At 52.1% G+C, this 19,318-nt stretch overlaps 1 protein-coding gene across 2 annotated transcripts in view; it reads right to left on the bottom strand.

Annotated features, from left to right (window-relative positions):
* Nucleotides 1-19,318, bottom strand: part of COL26A1 (collagen type XXVI alpha 1 chain) — a 159,009-nt gene that overhangs the window by 99,202 nt on the left and 40,489 nt on the right. For both annotated transcript variants that reach the window (XM_046667548.1, XM_046667549.1), the window contains exon 2: nt 16,849-16,971. In XM_046667548.1, coding sequence (XP_046523504.1) covers nt 16,849-16,971 — 123 coding nt within the window. The remainder of the gene's footprint in view (nt 1-16,848; nt 16,972-19,318) is intronic.

The following is a 19,318-nucleotide window of genomic DNA, read 5'->3' as shown; positions in this document are numbered from 1 at the left end:
GGGAGGTCATTAGGGTTAGATGAGGTCGGGAGGGTGGGGCCCCATGATGGGGTTAGTGCCCTCGGAAGAAGAGGAAGACCAGAGCTCTCTCTGTCTCCCTTCCACGTGAGGACACAGGAGGCAGCTATCTACAAGCCAGAAAGAGGGCCTTCACCGGGACCCAAATGCGCTGGCCCCTGGCTCTTGTGCTTTTCAGCCTACAGAACCTCGAGAAATAAATGTCTGTGGCTTAGGCCACCCAGGGTGTGGCATTTTGCCATCGCAGCCCAAGCCGACGAAGTGGTTAACACAGCGTCCAGGCAGGAGATGCAAACGATAATGAAAGTGAGCTATCCTGATGGTTAGTTTTGTGTCAACTTGCCTGGGCTAAGGGATGCCCGGATATATGGTAAGACATTATTTCTGAGTGTGTCTGTGAGGGTGTTTCTGGAAGAAAAATAGCGTTCCAATTGGTAGACTCAGTGAAGAGAATCGCTCTCACCAGCATGGGTGGGCATCATCCAGTCCGCTGAGGGCCTGAATAAAGCACAAAGATGGAGGGAAGGTAAATTTGTTCTTTCCAACAACTTCCAACTTCTCCTGCCCTTGGCCATCAGAGTTCCTGGTTCTCGGACCTGCGGGTGTGGACTGGAGCTACACCACCGGGTCTCCTGGGCCTCCAGCTGGCAGGCAGCAGACCGTGGGCCTTCTCAGCCTCCACAATCACACGAGCCAATCCCGTATCATAAACCTTTTTCTATATGTCTATATATATCCTATTGGCTCTGTTTCTCTGGAGACCTCTGGCTAATACAGCTATTATTGCCAATTATAATTGATAATGAAACTATTTATTTGTTACTTAGTAATTGCCACCTCCAGACTGGGAAGTCCTCCCCAAGCGTGACCTTGTCTGCCTCATCTACTGGGCAGAGTGTAGTCGTGTCAAGAAACAACCAATGAAGGGGAGTGCAAATCAAAGCCACAAAGGGACAGCACCTCACCCCTGTTAGGGCGGCCGTCATCAAAAAGACAAGAGATGACAAATGCAGGCGAGGATGCGGAGAAAACGGAACACTCCAGCACTGCTGGTGGGGATGCAAATTGGTGCAGCCACTATGGAAAACAGTATGGAGGTTCCTCAAAAAATTAAACATAGAATTCTCGTACGATGCAGCAATCCCATTTCTGGGTATATATCCAATGGCACCCAAATCAGTATCTCGAAAAGATCGGCACCGTATGTTCACTGCAGCATCATTCACAATAGCCAGGACACGGAAACAGCCTTCCTGCCCATCACCAGATGAACAGACAAAGAAAAGGTGACATATATGCACACACATACACAATGGAAGATTATTCAGCCATTAAAAAAAGGAAATCTTGCCATTTGCAACAATGTGGATGAACCTGGGGGACATTTTGCAAAGTGAAATAAGCTAGACACAGAAGACAATATTTCAAGACCTCAAATACTGAACCAAAAAAAAAGGCAGAACTCGTAGTAACAGAGAAATTAGTGGTTACCAGAGGCGAGGAGGTGGGGGAAGGAGAGATGTTGATCCAAGGGTACAAACTTTCAGTTACCAGATGAATAAATTCTGGAAACCTAATGCACAGCATGGCGGCTGTAGTCAATAACAAGGGATCATATACTTGAAATTTGCTAAGAGGATAGATTCCAAATGCTCTCACCACACACACACAAATGGTAACTATGGGAGCCGACGGATATGTTAACTAGTTTGATGGAGGCCATCATTTCACGATGTGTATATGCATCTATCAAAATGTCACCTTGTACACCTTAAATATATACCATTTTTGTCAAAAATAAATAAATGGATCAATGAACAAAACTACAAACAGACGCACGTGTGCGCGCGCACACACACACACACACACACACACACACACAAAACCTTGAGCGCCCACATAAGATACGAAGGTGATTGGACCATCTGTTGCTGCTTCAAGACTGTTCCCAAGGGGCAGAGAGGCCTCCCGCCCCACTCCCACCCCTCACCCCAGGGAGCAATTCCTTTCAAATCAGAACAGCCCCCCAAACCACCCCCACAATAAGACAGACGGCAACAATCCCAGGGGTTCCCGACTTCGTGGGACTTTTGACAGCCCTGAGGCCGGTCTCCGTTGAGGTCGCTGGACTCCGGGAAGAACCCAGCTTGCCAAGGCTCCCCCGAGAGGCTGCACCCCTCTCTCTCTCTCTATTATCCACTTAAGGCCCAATCACCTGCACTCTCACCTCGAAGGCCCTCTCCTCCAGGAAGCCTTCCTGAGGCCTCCAACCAGATCAGCATTCCCAGTGGCTCCTGGTGCCCTGCCTCCATAGCACTCACTCCAGGTTGCAAACTGTGCTCCCACGTGTGGCTATTAATTGATGCCTGTGTCTCTGCCACACCGTGGGCTCCAGGAGGGCAGGGACCTTTTTTGTGCCTGGCACGCCGTGGGTGGGCAAGACTACGGATCCACTGACAGACCATTTACTGACTCCCGTGGCGTGGCGGTTCTCCTGGAGCCTGCTGGCCAAGAGGCTGTGCAACTGTGTGAATGGGCTGAAGGTGAGGGAGCCCCCGCTGGTCCACGGAAAGTGCTATCTATGCCCATTTTACAGATGGCAAAGTCAGCTCTGAAAAGGAAGGAGAATGCAAGGGACTTGCAGCCACTAACACCTGGGTGCTCGGCCTGCTCACACTGTGAGTGTCTCTTCCCATTTTATGGACAAGGACACTGAGTCCTGCCTGCACTGTGCAGCTGGTGGGCAGCGGAGCCCCAGCTGGGCCCCCACCGTCAGGAAGTGGAGGATCCAGGCTTGACCCGCTCCCCATCCGCAACTGCACACCCCCAGGGCCTGTCTTTTCATCAGCTGCCACCCGTCCCCACCGTAGACGCATCCAAGATGAGATGAGGCCCAGCCGAGATGGGGATCCAGCGAGGGTGACACTGGGGAACATGTCCCAGGCGACCCCTGCAAGGACAGCCCAGGCCGACTGCCTTGCTTCTAGTTGATTCCAGCGCGTCTCTGCCTGTCTGTGAGCCGTGGAGCGAGCCCTGCCTCTCTGAGCCCCCAGAAAGTCTGGGCTGAGCCGTGACAACCTCGAAGTTCCCCTCCTTCCCTGAAACTCCCCAAATGCAATTGGGAGTCTCCATCTGGGGTCTCCCACCTCACCAGCCATGGTTTTTTTCCCAAGACTGCCCAAGTCTGGGGACTTCTGACCTCTCTGCATTTGTTCCCTCAGATGGGCAGATCCGGGGCTTCCCTCACTGTCACTTGGCCAATTCAAAGACGTAAATTCTCCTGGGGGTTGTCATTCACTCAACAAATATCCACAGACACCTTGACCCTCCCCTCCCTGCCCCCTCTCATCACTGAGTCCAGGGAATTCCACCTCCACTGCATGGATCCACCTGTCCTCTGCTCGCTGCCCACCCCACCCTTGTCCGGCCTCCATCACTGCCCTCCCAGATGGTGGCAATGGCCCCTAAGTGGTGCCCCAGCTTACACCCCCACCGCCAGCCTCCACATAGAAGCTCTAGAGATGTTATCAACACACAGATTTCCTCCGTGAACCCTTCCCAGCTTCTCTGTTCAATCTTAGGACAAAACCCAAACCCTTAGTATGACCACGTGGACTTCTAAGATCCGGCCACTGTCCACCTTGGCTGCCTGCCGCTCTCTCCTCCCCGAGCCGGCTCAGAACTCCAGCATCAGCCTTCGAGTTTAGGAGCTCTGCTTGAGATGCCCCCTAACTCCAACGCAGCCCCAGGGCTTGGTGAAAGTGCCATCCCCTCTGAGAGGTCCTTCCTGGCCAGCCCATCCTCAGATCCACGCGCTCCACTGCAGGCTGGGTCCCCTCTATTTCCACTGTCATAGAACCCTGACTTCCCTCCCAAACACTTAGTCTCCTCACCGTTATACATCTACCTGGGCCACCACTTGCCTGATGTCGTTTGTCTCCTCCGCTAAGCTGCGGGCCACACCCCAGGCCTAGCTCAGGCGGGCGGGGGACGTCGTAGGCACTCAATAAAGACCGGTGGAATGAATGAAACCATCAGTGACTCACGTGCCAGATGGCGTCCCAGGCTGGGAACAGCCACGCTGACCAAGACACGGGGGGCTCCCTAGAGCATCCGTGGAAACCGATGGCTGCAGGGATGGGGGAGCAGGGCGTGGCCACTGCCACCAGGAGGGGCCAGAAAAGGCCTCCACTTGTGGGGACCCCTGAGGGAGCTCTGCTGAGCCGAGAAGGCAGGGAGGCAGCTGACAGCAGAAGAGTGGGGAGGTCGTTTGAGGTGAAATTTGGGGAGCAGAATGCTTTGACGGGCAGATGGGGCACAGCCAGGACAGCAGTGAAGCTTCAAACGCAGGCAGGGAGTCTGGCCTGGGCCTGTGGAGACCGGCCAGCGCCCTCTCAGCTTTCCTGAACATGCTCCTGATCAGCAAAATATTTCTGAGTCTGCGATATATGCATATTAATTTTTCCATGTATATATATGTGTATTACTTACTGTCTTTGCATATATTAAAAATCAGTAGAGCTTAATTTCGCAGATTAAAAAATAAACAGAAGACTTGATGTGGTTTTTCCACCCGTCAACAGACAGCCTTGTGTACCCATTGGGAGACCACCCCTTCTGGCCATGGGGAGACCACCCAGGGACTGTGGCGCAGAGGAGCATTCTGATCAGATCTGCTTTCAAGAAAGACCCAAGCTGTGGGAGTGTCCCACCTGTGGCGGTGTGGCAGCTGGATAGGAAGGGAGAGGTGGGAGGTGGGGAAGAGAGTCAGGCAGCTGCTGGTTGACAAAGCGGGGTGGGCGGGAAACACTGAGAGCTGAGGTCATGAGATCCTCCAAGGGACCCCACTGAAGTCCTACAGCCCAATGACTGTCCTGGAAAGGGTGCAGATGTGTCCCATGCATCCCCAAAGGTGGCCCTGGGTGCACATGATCACATGAGAAGGCATTTGAAAAAAGGGATCCCAGGAGGAGTGAGGTGCCCATCACCAGAGGTATGCAAGCAGAGGCCATGGCTCTCTGGCCTCCAAAGGTGATGTCCCCAAAGCATCATGAGGTCCCTTGGTGGATGCCAGGACAGGGCCATCATCCAGGCATCGTCCACTCAGAATGACTGTGCCAGCCCAGAGACCTCATCTGAGGGAGCAGGTACCCCGTCCATCACTGGGCACTCCAGCCTGCAGCCTCCGCTCCTGCCCTGGCCCCACTTCCTCACCAGGGACCCTGGCAAGGAGGACCAGACTGGGAGGTACCGAGACAGGCTGGAGACTCAACAGGAAACGGGAGTGGGGGTTTCAGCAAGGGCAGCAGTAGATTATTAATCTCCTGATTAATAGCAGTGGGCCAGCGCACAGGGAGGGGGCCGTCCCACTGCAGATCCGGGGCAGGAGCGGGAGCCTCTAGCCTCTGGCCTCCAAGAATCCAAGCTAGTCCTTCTTAACTGCCAGACGGAAGGGACAGCGGGCCCAGCGGGTTTGTGTTCCTCCCAGGCCTCCCCCTCACTCGAGCCCAGGCCCACAGTCTGCGTGGGGGGCCACAGAGGGGGAGATGCTCGCAGCCCAGACAAGCCCAACTGCTGGCGGGGGCAGCCTGGGTGAGCTTCCCGACCCACACAGGCCCGCTGAGGAGGAGGGACAGGAAAGAAAAGCCACGTGTTAAGAAAGCACTAGGTCCAGGACTCCATGTGGCCTCGCCAGCAGGCAACACAACCAGAGCGGGGAGGCGGGCTGGCGGGGGGCCGTCTGGCAGAGGGGCGTGGAGGAGGCAGATGGAGCCCCGGAGAGTTCCGGAAAACCCCTCCACTCGGCACATCTGGAAAAGGTTGGCTCTAATGCCATCAAAGAGCTCTGAGGAGCCAGGAGACAGCCGAGGGCAGGGAAGCCAGGCCGAGGAAAACTTAACCCCCCTCCTCCTCGTCCCTGGGGCTCGTCCCCCCTGCGGCCCAGCCCACCCCCTCCAGCAGCAGACTGAGGGGCTCCGGAGGGCAGGGGACAGCGTCAGAAACGCCTGACATCCCGCCACCAGGAACAAGGCAGAGCCAGGGGTATGATTTCCACCCCGGAGCAAGATGAGGGTGGGTGGGGGGGATGTCCCCATTTCCCAGAAAGGGAAACTAAGGCACAGGGAGGGGAAGCGTGGCTTGTCCTCTCTGCCTTCCTCCGGGTCGTGAGCTGGTTCTGAGGGTCCCTCACAGGCAAGTCTCCAGGTCCAGCCCCCTCCCTATGGAGCTGCCCCGGAAGCCAGCAGGGAGGGGCCCGCGTCGCCCTCACAGGCTGTTCCCCCTCCCCCATTCAACGCCCTCCCCGAGTGACAGTCCCCCGTCCCCCAGGTCTCAGCTCAAATGTCCCTCCCCCAGGGAAACCCCAGGACCAGCTCCCAGCGCTGACTGGCCTGTGCCCGCTCCTCTCTCCATGCAGCCCTATGAGGGGGGGAGGGAGAGGCGCACTAGTGCCTGGCACCCAGGTGCTCCGTCAGCCCAAACGCAGGATCTGAGAAACTGGGGGTGAGGCTGCAGTTCCCCAGGCCGGAGCAGGCCCGCAGGCCCCACTGGCATCTCTCCACACCAGCTGTCACTGCCTGGGCGCCTGGCCCAGTCCTCTGGGGCTCATGTATGTCTCTGAGTGTTAGTTGTGGGTGCCGCCCTCACCCCCACCTCCAACACACACACCATAAGAATCCAATATAAAAAAATCATGGGATTGGCAAATCTACAGGGGACGCAGTGGTATTACAATTTTTTGTTCACTTAACAAGAGGATGGATGTGTTTCTTTAATGACCATCGTCAAGCACCTTAATGTGCCGGAGCCCTGGGAACAGCGGGGTGACGACATCATGGTCCTGCCTTCCAGGTGCTCATGGGTTGGTGGAAAGAGCCCCAAGGGCAGATGGTCTGAGTGGCACATGGATGGACCCCTACAGGTGTCGGGTGCTCCCACTCTTGGCCTTCCTCCTATTGCTGCTCTGATGAGGCCACTGCCCCCTGCTCCGAGCCCACCCCTCTGGGCTTCTCAGCATCTCACCCCAACAGCTGCCCTTTGCCACCTGTGCCATCTTCTCCCCTGTCGCCCGGATCATTGCTGGCCGTTTAGAGTTTAGAAACCAGCTTAAAAACAAACAGAGCACCTCCTTAGCCCCACGCTGCCCCCGCTTCTGAGCCCCGCACCACGCTCCCTTCCCAGCAGAACTTCTAGACACTCTTCTGTCGTCCCCCTCTCACTTTCTCACCACCTCTCATTTCTCTCCTCTGCCCATACCATCTTGGCCTCCATCCCCACCACTCGACCCTCCTCTATAGCCCCACCTCTAAGGCTGGGGGGCCCCGACTGTTCCCTTCTCCATCTATTCATCCCGAAGTTCACCTCCAGTCCCACAGCTTTAAACACCGTCTACACGCTCCTGATCCTCCGTCACTCTGCGTTTCCTCAAGGCTGCAAGGCACGGATTGTGACATTTTCACATCTCTGACGTTGGCATTCGTGTGACAGTGGGTGGTGTGATATAGTTTAATTAGCAGTGTTCATAGTGATGATAAGATAATGTACTTCTTCCTGCCAAAGTCATCTTAGAACCCACAAAACACAACATGGCCCCAGCCCCGGAGGCTTCCTGGCACTCCAGACCTTTGTCTTCGACCTCCGACTTGCACCCCTCCCGCTGGATGGCATCTCAAACTTCTCTTGACTAAAGCAAAGCTGTTGGTTTGCACCTCCCAGGGCTGACCTCCTGCCAGTGTCCCCAACTCAATGAACGACATGCCCAGCCAGCCAGCCACCCAAACCAAAAATCTAGGGTTATCCCTGATCGCTCCCTGCCCTTACGTGATCAGACACTCCTCTCACCTCAGCTTCCAGAACACCTCCTGAATCCGCCCACGTCTCCCCACTTCCCCCGCTATCATCCTAGCTTGAGCCACCATTGTGTTGCACCCATGTCCATTCTCCCCACAGCAGCCAGGGATCTTTTCAAAATCTAAATCAGCCCATCTCAGGAACTTCCAAAATGGAGAGAAAAATAAACTCAAAGCAAGAAGAAAGAAAGACAGAGTAGAGATAACAGCAGAAATCAATGACGTTGAAAAGAGAAAAACAATAGAGAAAAAGCAATAAAACCAAAAACTGGTTCTCTGAAAAGATCAATGAAATGACAAACCTCTAGCAAGGATGATAAAGAAAAAAGGAGAGAAGACACAGATTATCAATAGCAGGAGTGAAATAGGGAGTATCACTATACACATAAATTTAACAACTTAGAGGAAATGAGCCAATTCATGGAAAAACACAAATTAGTACAACTCACTCAACATGAAATTGATCATTGGAATAGCCCTATAACTATTAAGGAAATTGAATTTGTAGCTTAAAAGAAATCTCCAGATCCCAATGGCTTCACTGGAGAATTCTAACAAATTAATTCTTTAAGAAGAATTAATACCAATTCTATATAATCTCATCTAGAAAATGGAGGAAGAGGGAGCACTTCTTAACTCATTTCATGAGACCTTGATACCAAAGTCAGTCAAAGACAGTACAAAACAAGAAAACTACAGACCATTATCCATCCTGAATATAGACACAAAAATCCTTAACAAAATATTAGCAATTAGAGTTCAGCAATATAGAAAAAAAATTATATACCATGACCAAGTGGAGTTTATTCCAGGAATGCAAGGCTGGTTCAATATTCCAAAATCAATCAATGTAATCACCATATTAACAGGCTAAAGAAGAAAAATCACATGATTGCATCAATCAATGCAAAAATGTATATATTTGACAAAATTCAGCCCCCAAGATAAACACCCTCAGAAAAGTAGTAACATAGGGAACTTCCTCAACTTGATCAGCAACACCTACAAAACCCTTATGATTAACATTGTACTTGATAGTGAAATGCTTTCCCCCTACAATTGGGAACAAAATATTCTCTCCACTCCAACTAGTGCTGGAGGTTCTAGCCAGTGAAAAGGCAAGAAAAAGAAATAACAGACACACAGATCAGGAGGGAGAAAACAAGACTACCTCTGTTTACAGATGACATGATTGTCTTTGTAGAAAATCTCAAGAAATATACAAAAAAATTCCCAGACCTAATAAATGAGTTCAGCAAGGTCAGAGGATACAAGATAAACATACAAAAATCAACTGAATTTCTATATACCAGCAATAAACACATGGACATCAAAATTAAAAACACAATTTTACCAAAAAAAAAGCTATTTACAATCACTCAAAAAAAAATGAATAGCCTTATATGCTGAAACTACAGAAAATCAAAGAAATCAATGAAGAAAGATGAAGGAAATCAAAAAAGATCTAAATAAATGGAGAGACCTCCCATGTTCCTGGATTGGAAGTCTCAATAAAGTAAAGATGTCAATTCTTCCCCAAGTGGATATACAGGTTTAATGCAATTCCTATAAAGATCCCATCAAGATTTCTGGCAAATATAGACAAGATTACTCTAAAGTTTGTATGAAAAGACAAAGGAACTATAGTAACTAAAATAATCTCAAAAAAGAAGAATAAAGTGGGAGGAATCTGTCTCCCCAATTTCAAGACTTATTATGTGGCTACAGCTTCCAAGACTGTGTGGTATTGGCAGAATGCTAGACACATACATGAGTGGAACAGAACAGAGAACCTAGAAATAGACCGATGCAAATACGTATGCCCAAAGAACTTCTGATAAAGATGCAAAAGCAATTCAGTGACGGAAGGATGGCCTTTTCAATAAACAGTGCTGGAACATCTGGGACATCCATAAACAAAAAAATGAACCTCGCTCTAAACATCACACCTTCTGCAAAAATTAACTCAAAATGGATCATGGACTTGAATGTCAAACACAAAACTATACAACTTTTAGACTAAAACGTAGGAGAAAATCTTCAACATCTAAGGCTAGGCAGTGTTCTGAGACTTGACCCCAAAAGCAGAGTCCATAAAAGGAAAAACTAATAAATTGGACTTCATGAAATTACAAATTTTTGATCTGCAAAAGACTGTTAAAAGAATGAAAAGACAAGCCACAGCGTGGGAGAAGATATTTGCAAACCACGTAACTGACAATGGGCTGTATCTCGAACATATACAGAAATCTCAAACCCAACAGTAAAAGAAAACAAATAATCCAATTAGAAAATGGGCAAAAGACAGGAACAAACATTTCATCAAAGAAGATACACAGCTGGCAAATAAGCACATAAAAAGATGTTCAACATTACTAGCTATTAGAGAAATGCAAACTAAAACCGCAATGAAACAGACGGCTCAGAAAGGCTAAAATAAAATATAGTGACAACACCAAATGCTGGCAGGAATACAGAGAGAGTGGATCGCTCAGACACTGCTGGTGGGAATGTCAAATGGTCCAGCCACTCTGGAAACAGTTTGGCAGTGTCTTAAAAAAACTAAACATGTAATTACCATATGACCCAACAGTTGCACTCCTGGGCATTCACCCAGAGAAACGAAAACTTATGTTCACACAAAAACCTGAATGGACGTGAATGTTTATAGCAGCCTTATTCTCATAATAGCCCCAAACTGGAAACTACCCAGATGTTTTTTCAACAGAGAAATGGTTAAACTAACTGTGGTACGTCCATGCTGTGGAATACTACTCAGCAGTAAAAAGGAATGAACTACTGATACACCCAAGAGCCTGGATGAATCTCCACAGAATTAGGATGAGTGAAAAGATCCATTCCCAAAAGGTTACATACTGTATGAGTCATTTTTGAAATGACAAAATTATAGAACTGGAGAACAGATTAGTTGTTACCATGGGTTAAGGAGAGGTTGGGGGCGAGAAGAAAGTGCATGTAGCTATAAAGTGGCAACATGGGGGGGAGGGTCCTTGTGGTGACCGAAATGTTCTGTATCTTGATGGCATCAATGCCAATATCACAATTCCCTGGTTGTGACATCGTCCTACAGTGTTGCAAGATGTTACCATTGGGAGGACAGTCTAAAGAGGACACGGGATCTCTCTGTATTGTTTCTTACAACTACATGTGAATTTAAAATTATCTCAAAATAAAAAGTTTAATTAAAAAAACCCTAAACCAGATCATTTCTCATCTCTACTTAAAACCCTCAATGGCTTCCCAATATGCTTACAATAAAATCAAAACTGAAACCCACCGAGATCAGTCTCTGCCTATACTCTCCTCCTCTCCTGTCTGCTTCTGGATACTGACCTCCTCATCCAGGTCCTCCATGCCTCAGGGCCTTTGCACCAACTCTCTTCACCCAGTCTTCACATGGAGGCTTTCTCATGACTCATTGCTCAGCATCAATGTCATCTCTTCAAAGCATGTCTCTCCCACCTCCTCTAAAGTAACCCTAATTAGTCAGTCACATCACCCTATTTTAATTTCCTACACTCATTAGGGGATTTGGTTTTGGGGGTATTTTTTTGGTGAGAAAGATTGGCCCTGAGCTAACATCCGTTGTCAGTCTTCCTCTTATTGCTTGAGGAAGATTGTTGCTGAGCTAACACCTGTGCCACTCTCCCTCTATTTCATCTGTGGGACACCACCACAGTATGTTTGACGAACTGTGTGTAGGTCCACGCCAGGGGTCCAAACCTCCAAACCCCAGGCCGCCAAAGAGGAGTGCATGAACTTAACTACTATACCACCGGGCTGGCCCCATCATTACGAGGGGAGATTTTTTTCTTGTTTTCCTATTTAGATAAATATAAACTCCACGAGAGAGAGGATTTGGCGGTATTCGGCATCATAGTCCCACATGGCGCACAGTGGGCCCTCAATAAGTATTTGTCGAAAAGCTTGAGTGAATGAATAAATGGAAAGAAAGAGGCATCCATGGGGCTCCTGGGGGCACAGGCGGGACTGGGGGCACATGCCAGTCCCCTAGAGCATTCCAAATAGGCTTAAGTGCGCCCCACTTCACGTTTCCACATCCACACCTCCCTTCCCCCACCTGCACACTTTTGTCGTAGAAAGGTCATCATTTCTATGCAGGATGTAAGACGATAACGTGTGGCATCATAGTGCCCTGCAGAGAGAGGCGCCACCGAGGATGACGGCCAGGCTGATCCCTGAATCCAGCTACACAGAGATGCAGAAGGCCCTTCCCCGTGCACGGCCCTGGCCCAGAGCTCGCACTGAGCAGGCGTGTGCGGCAGGAGGACGCTGAGGCAGGTGTCCCCAGCTCTCAGCCAGCAAACAGTTCTCGTGTTCTCTCACCGGCCACTGTTTGCTCACTTGATACTTACACCTCTTCTCAGAGGGCCGCAGCCAACACTCACCAAGGGCTTATCAAAGCCACACACTGGGCTGGACGCACCGCAGCATGGGTATCTGTGCAGATGAAACAAGTGAAACCCCAACCCCCACCCCTTCTCCTCCGACCCCCAGCTCCATCCCACACCCTGTGTGTGGACCCAGGCCACACATCCCAGCTCCATCCACGCCCCCTACTCTCACAAATAGCCACCCCTGACCCACCCCTTGAGGCTCAGAGTGTGCCTCCAACAGGCACAGTCCCCCAGATTCAGGGGAGAGGCCAGGGCGGGCCTGGAAGCCACTCAGGGCTGTTTAGCCAGGTATCCAGAGAATGGTCTAGAAGATGGGCGCAGACTTGGGATGGACACGTCCGCCTGGCCTCATGGACTCCTCACCCTGTGAAGATGGGCATGGTTAGAGGAGGACCAGAGTGGCCTCCTCAATGGGCAGGGTCCAGGACAAGGGTTCTCTTTGCCTGGGGGAAGGGCCATATGCCCCAGGAACCCGAGGGGGCAGGCAGCTTCTGGTCACGCTCGAGTCCGACTCCATCTCCCATGGCTGGAGGTGGCAAAGCGTGGCGGTCCTGCTCCTCTCAGAAACCCATAGCTCTGAGCACGCAGACCTTCCCCAGGCACAAATGTGATGGGTAGACGAGCTCTCACCCCCCTCACCCTCCTTTCTGCCTCCTACTCTCTGCTTTGGGCCCTCACTGCCCAAGGTGCCCCCATCATGGGGCAGTAGGGGGTCCCTCAGCCAGTTGCCTCTACAGGAGGGGGTGAGGAGATCATCATATTTAACTGGAGGCTCCTGGACAAGGCGCTGCCGAATCGAAGGGAATGACCAGCTGAGCCCCAACTCCTCAGCTGAGTGCTCTGGCCCTGTGGCCGTCCTGCCTCATGCACCCCCATTGTCCCTCATCGCCCAGCCCCACTCAGGGGTCTGGAGCTCCTGAGCCCCTCCTGCCATGAGCCCCTCTGTGCCGGGGCTCCAGCTGTTCCCTCCCTGTGCCCGCCAGGCCCTGCCTCAGCTCAGATGCCACCTCCGCCAGGAGCCTTCCCCCGCCCCCCCCGTCAGGATGGGTGGCGCTCCTACAGTAGCCTGGCTTACCCTAGACCCCAGCCACCATTTGGAAACAGTTATTTGCCCCTGGAGTGCCACCTCCTTGAGGACAGACAGACAGACAGACAGCAGTGCTGTCAGCCAGAACCTGGCATGCAACCAGCCTCCAGGACATGTGAATGAATGAATGGATGGATGAATGAATGAATGGTGAGTGAGTGAACCAATACAACTTTGCAGGCACCCTGGGAGGGGATATCTGGGGCTTGGGGGTTTCCTAGCACCCCAAAATCACGTTACCTATTTCTAGGCAAAGCTAAGCTCATCTCTAGGAGAAAGAGGTGTGACGATGAAGGCACTGCTCATTCCGAGTGGCAGGATTATGGCACAGCCCATGTGCCCCAGGAGAATATCCCTATATCCCGACGACTCCAAGGAGGGGACGCCCGTGGACAGCCGCGTCCAGGTGATTGGGCCGGCCCATCCACAACCGTTCATTAAGCTCCACTTCACGCCAGGCCCTTGCCTCGCTGGGGCTCATGGGGAGTGAGCCAGTCAGGGGGCGTGGGATGGGCTAGGGTCCCGGGCCCACTCAGAGACCCAAGCTGGGGCGAAGGCAGGAGGAGGGAGGCAGACAGCCAGGGAGGAGGGCAGCGCTTCTGACTCGGCCACAGGGCTCCACGCACACTGGTCAGAGAGCAGCCCCTCCCGGTGCCCCTCGGCTCTCACTTCCTGCCCCGCGCCCCCCACCAGCGCTTCCCCACCAGCGGGCTCTCTGCCCTTAAGCACAGCCAGATTAAACCGGGACAGACCAAGGGACACCTCCTTGCAGGGGCTGTCCCCATGGGGCTCACACCCAACAGCTACCCCCGCCCTGGAGTCGGGGCCTCTACCGGGCCCACTCCAACTCTGCTTCAACAGCCATTTAGTCTTCATCCTTCTTCCAACCCTTCTCCATCCGGACTCACTCACTCTCTCCTGACACTGGCCAAGGCCCCACGTCCTCCCTTCTGGTCACACTGTCACAGCCACATGAGGGAATTGGGACACAGCCCGTTTCCAAACCCAGCCAGAAGAAGGAAGACAGAAATGCCCTTTAGGGTTCTCCAAGCTTCCTTGTCATGTTTCTCTTCTTCTGGTTGGACTGCCCACAATTCTACACATGACCGGGTAAGGCCTGGCCCAGGAGCCCTCAGTTAGATATGAATTCCCTTGAGGTGTGGGGACCTCTGGCTAAGGGATCCAGTGGAGGGGGTCCCTCCCTTGCAGAGTGTGAGTACCCGGACAGTGGGGGAGTGGGGACAGGAGGCAGAACGGGGCGGGGGGGCAGGTGGGCAAAACTTTGCCAAGCTCATGATCATCTTCTCCAGGCACTCGCAAAGCTGCGGGAGAATCTAAACGTGAAGGTCAGACTTCCCCTGGCCTGGAGGGAGAGACTCCAGCGGGAGGGATGGACAGGCAGACAATTAACTAAAACCAGCCCGGCTGCGCTCTGTGAAGGACAGATAAGGCTCTGGGAGAACGTAACTGAAGGACTGATCGATTCTGCCTGGGAGGGTGCAAGCAACAGCTTCAAAAAGGGGAGGCTGCAGCTGGACCTTCAAGGGAAGAAGGAATTCACTGGGCAAGGGGAAGGAGCAGTTAATCACGGTCATTACCATGTCCCGAAACACGCCACGCGCAGCACTAAACTAGCACTTTCTCTCGTGGAATCCTAACAATGGCACTATGAGACAAGGGTTGTCTGCATTTTAGAGATAAGGGCCAGAGAGGGTAGGTAACTTGCTCAAGGTGACACAGCTGGTCTTTCGGATTCCAAAGCTGTACTAGCCCCAACCCCCATAACAGGGAAAACTCAGAACAGCAGAGAACTGGAAGTGGCAGTTCACAGTCAATCACGCCATGATCATATTCCCTCTCATTTTCCCTGCAAAAGTTCTGTGTGAACACAATTGAAAGCATCCAGAATGTTTCAAAAGATGAAGGGAACAAGAATAGGGCCACACACAGCTTCAGAAAGTGCTGAGGGGAAACAGACAAGAAATACTGAACCCTGCAAATTTCTATGTAAATACTGAGATTGCAATGTGCAAGACGCGCTGAGCAGCCAGGATTATAAGCAACAGAATACGGCACCCACCGGGAGGTGACGGCGGGGGTGGGGGGGTTCCGCTGGGGTTTGCCACCCTAACCTAGGAGAGAAATGCAAGCTCAGAGCATGCCCAGGCCTGAACGCCAGCATGGAGCTGCCGCGGGAGATACCTGTCTGGGATCCGCTTCCCGGCTCAGCCATGGCCCCACCTCTGCTCCCATCCCCCCAGAGAGCTTCTTACATAGCGCCTCTCCCAGATTTATCGTGAGATTAATAGGCTCCGTTATCCAAGCCTCTTGTGGTGATGTCGTCTCTCGCTTTCAGCCCAGGGCATTGTGACACACTAGGAAACAGGCGCGTAGACAGTCCCTGCCTCAAAGTGCTCCCAGGAACCCGCTCCCCGCAAGCTCCTCCCACCCTGAGGCTCTGCTCAGGGAGATGAGCCCAGCACAGACTCCCGCAGCGTCCAGACTCTTTAGAAAAAAAGCTAAAATTACGCTAAAAAATAAATTACACCAAGAAGCATAATAAGCACACTGGGAGGGGGCTACACAATCCTCAGCCTTTCTTATTTCAGTAACACCCCCGCCTCCTGCATACAGGAGGAGGTCAACAAATGTTTATTTGCGGGAGGAAGGGAGCTGGGCCTTCAAACCTCAAGGGTGTCCCAACGGGGCCTGATGGGGATGGGCTAGAGTCAAATCCAAGATGGCGATGGGTCTTTGGATGGGTGTGGGGCGAGAGTGGGTAAAGGAAGCCAGCCCTGGAGCTGGAGTAGGGCCTGGAAGAGGAGAGGATGGGGAGGTGGGCGAGGCCGGGGTCTCAGAGACCCTGCACTGGGCCACATATTCAGATCTTTCCATGTGAATGCTGAGGACCGGCTGAGGGCTGGGGGGTGGGGTTTGACGAGATGGGCGGGGATTGAAGGGGCGGGGCTGCGACAGGGCAGAGCTGTGAGGGGCAGGGCTGAGAGAGGGCGGGGCTGAGAGATGGGCGTGGCTGCGGGAGGGACTGGGCTGCGGGAGGGGAAGGGTTTATAATGGGGTCAAGGCTGGAGGCACGCCGGATTTGCAAGGGCATCATAGGCCCACACTCTCATCTGGACCAAGGCTGGCTAGTTCCTTCTTCATCCTCCTCTGGCCCTTCCCAAGCCACTCTGTCCCCTCGCCCCACTCATTGACCATTGCTGGCTTCTCCCCCACCAATCAGCCGCTGGGTGGTGAGGTTCTGTCGGGGTGGGGAGCGCATCCTTTCATCTTTGCACACACATACCCCCATGCCCTATACACAGAAGGTGCTCCATAAATGCATGCTCAGCTCTTGTTTCCGAGCGTCCACCCGCCTCCCCGGACAGCTGTGCTGGGGCTGGATTCACCCAAGGGAACAGAAAGGAAGGGCAGAGCAGGCCAGCCCCGCGACCGTTACCTCACAAGGTTGGCGCAGGGCCCGGGCCACCGGCAGCTCTGGTAGACGCGCTGGACCACTGTCTCCGAGCCGTTCTGCACCTGGCAGGACACCGTCCGCGTCACCGTGTGATGGCACCAGTGCCTGTGGGAGAGCAACAATCTCATCAGCCCTATCTGACGCTGAAACACGGACTGCGGGTCAAAAGGCCGTGCTGGCAGAGAAGGGCCTCTCCACAAGCCGGGGGGCTCGTCCTCTTGGGTAAAAGGGGGGCGCTGAGACCCTCTGTCGGGGCCTAAGAGGGAGCGCGAGTACCCACATCCCTTGGCCACCAAGCCCTGGCATCATTTCAGTCATTGAACGCTGTATAGAGTCAATGAAAAAGACTGAACCGCTGCCCCGGGGAATCCCACTCTGCTGGAGAAGACGGACGAGGAGAGGATTACGACCCACAGGAACTCGGGGTCACGAGTACAACCACACGATGAGCTCAGGGAGCTATGGGAACGGAGCAGGGCACCCAACCCGGGTCCTAAGAAAGGCCAACCAGTGGAGTACTGAAAGATCAGAGTCAGCGACCAAAAGTGGGGCAATGAGAGGGGATGGCATTAGCGGAGGAGGGAGCAGTGTGAGCAAAGGCACGGAGGCGAGAGAGGCCATGGCTGGTCTGGGGACCTGTGTGCAATGAGACGTGGCCAGATGGCTGGAGGAAGGGGACAGCCCGGGGAGAGAAAGAGGCATGGCACCCATCAGGCTCGATGGAGGTCTTATCGTGAAGTCACTGAGGGATCCTGAGCAGGGGGATGACTCAGATGGGCCTGATTTTAGAAAATGCCTCACTGGTGCAACATGTAAGAGGTGAGGTGGCCTGAGCTGGGGCGTTGCAGTGGGGAGGAGGGGACACATGCAGGCAATATGTGACTGGATCAAGATGGCAGATAAGCACACACTCCTATCTGGCCCTCCCAGCCGCAGATCTCAGATATTTAAAATCTAAAAATAAGTCCCTACTGTGACATCAGCAAAATGGGGGGGTGGAAGGTTCCCCACTCATATCTCCCCACAGTAACAATAATTTGGCAGCCAGCCACAGACAAAAATGCCTTTGTGAGAGCTGTGGGATTTTTGCAAACCAGATATCAGATAAGGGCTGAGGGTGGGAGAGATGGAGGGACATTGGTCAAAGGGCACGAACTCCCAGTTATACGATGAACAAGTTCTGGGGCGCTAACGGACAGCATGGTGACTACAGTTAATAATACTGTATTGTAGACTTGAAATTTGCTAAGAGTCGATCTTCGGTGTTCTTAGCACACACACAAAAAAGACGCCAACTATGCAAGGCAATGGATGTGTCAACCATTTGTGATAATCACTTCACAATATATACATATATTAAATCATCATGTTGTACACCTTTTAAAAAAAATCACATTGTACAACCTAAATAGATACTTTTTTTTTTTTTTGAGGAAGATTAGCTCTGAGCTAACATCTGCTCCCAATCCTTCTCTTTTTGCTGAGGAAGACTGGCCCTGAGCTAACATCCGTGCCCATCTTCCTCTACTTTATATGTGGGATGCCTACCACAGCATGGCTTGCCAAGCGGTACCATGTCCGCACCCAGGATCCAAACTGGTGAACCCCGGGCCGCCAAAGCAGAATGTGCGTACTTAACCGCTGCGCCACTGGGCTGGCCCGTAAATATATACATTTTATTTGTCATTCATAACTCAATAAAGCAGAAAATAAATAGATAAAAATAAGTCCCTAATGGCATTGGAAAACAGGAAGGAATTGGGCCGGAAATTTTGAGGAATCCTGGAGAGACTGAAAGTAGGTGGGACTCAATTGAAGGAGGAGGGCACAGCCCAAAACACACAGGGAAGGGGACCAGAGCTAAGGGTGGGAGCAAGTTAGAAGCAGCAGACGTGGCTGGTGGAATCGGGGAGGGAGTTAGGGGTGACTGTCAGAGGACCACAGAGAGAGCCAGCCAGGAAGGACCCAGTGACCCCTCCTGCTGGGATCAAGAATCAGGCACGGGATCTGCCTGCTCTGAGGCAGGTGGGGTCAGAGTGGGTGCCTCCAAAGCTGATGACCTCCAGAAGAAAAGGGGACCCTCTCAAGTTCAGACAACTGAATTCTCGCACACTCTTTCTCTGCCCTTCACCTCCACCCACCTCAAAGAGGAAACGCAGCAGGAAACAGAGAAAGAGGGACAAGCTCGTGGAAAACCCCAAATATCAAGAATTTCAACTCATTTGAGAAAAAAGGCCAAGACTATGAAAGCAAGGCACCAACTCAACAGACAAGAGAAAACAATTAATAAAGCAAATAGATGGAGACAATTCTTAAAGCATAATTAATGTCCTCAAAGAGATAAGAGAATTTTTCACTCAAAAAATATTATGAAATAGGGGCCAGCCCAGTGGCATAGTGGTTAAGTTCGTGCACTCTGCTTTGGTGGCCCGGGGTTTGTGGGTTTGGATCC

Source organism: Equus quagga, chromosome 7 (assembly GCF_021613505.1).
Source record: "Equus quagga isolate Etosha38 chromosome 7, UCLA_HA_Equagga_1.0, whole genome shotgun sequence".
NCBI lineage: Eukaryota > Metazoa > Chordata > Mammalia > Perissodactyla > Equidae > Equus > Equus quagga.
The sequence above is the reverse complement of the archived record's forward strand: the minus strand, read 5'-3'. Positions and strand labels throughout refer to the sequence as shown.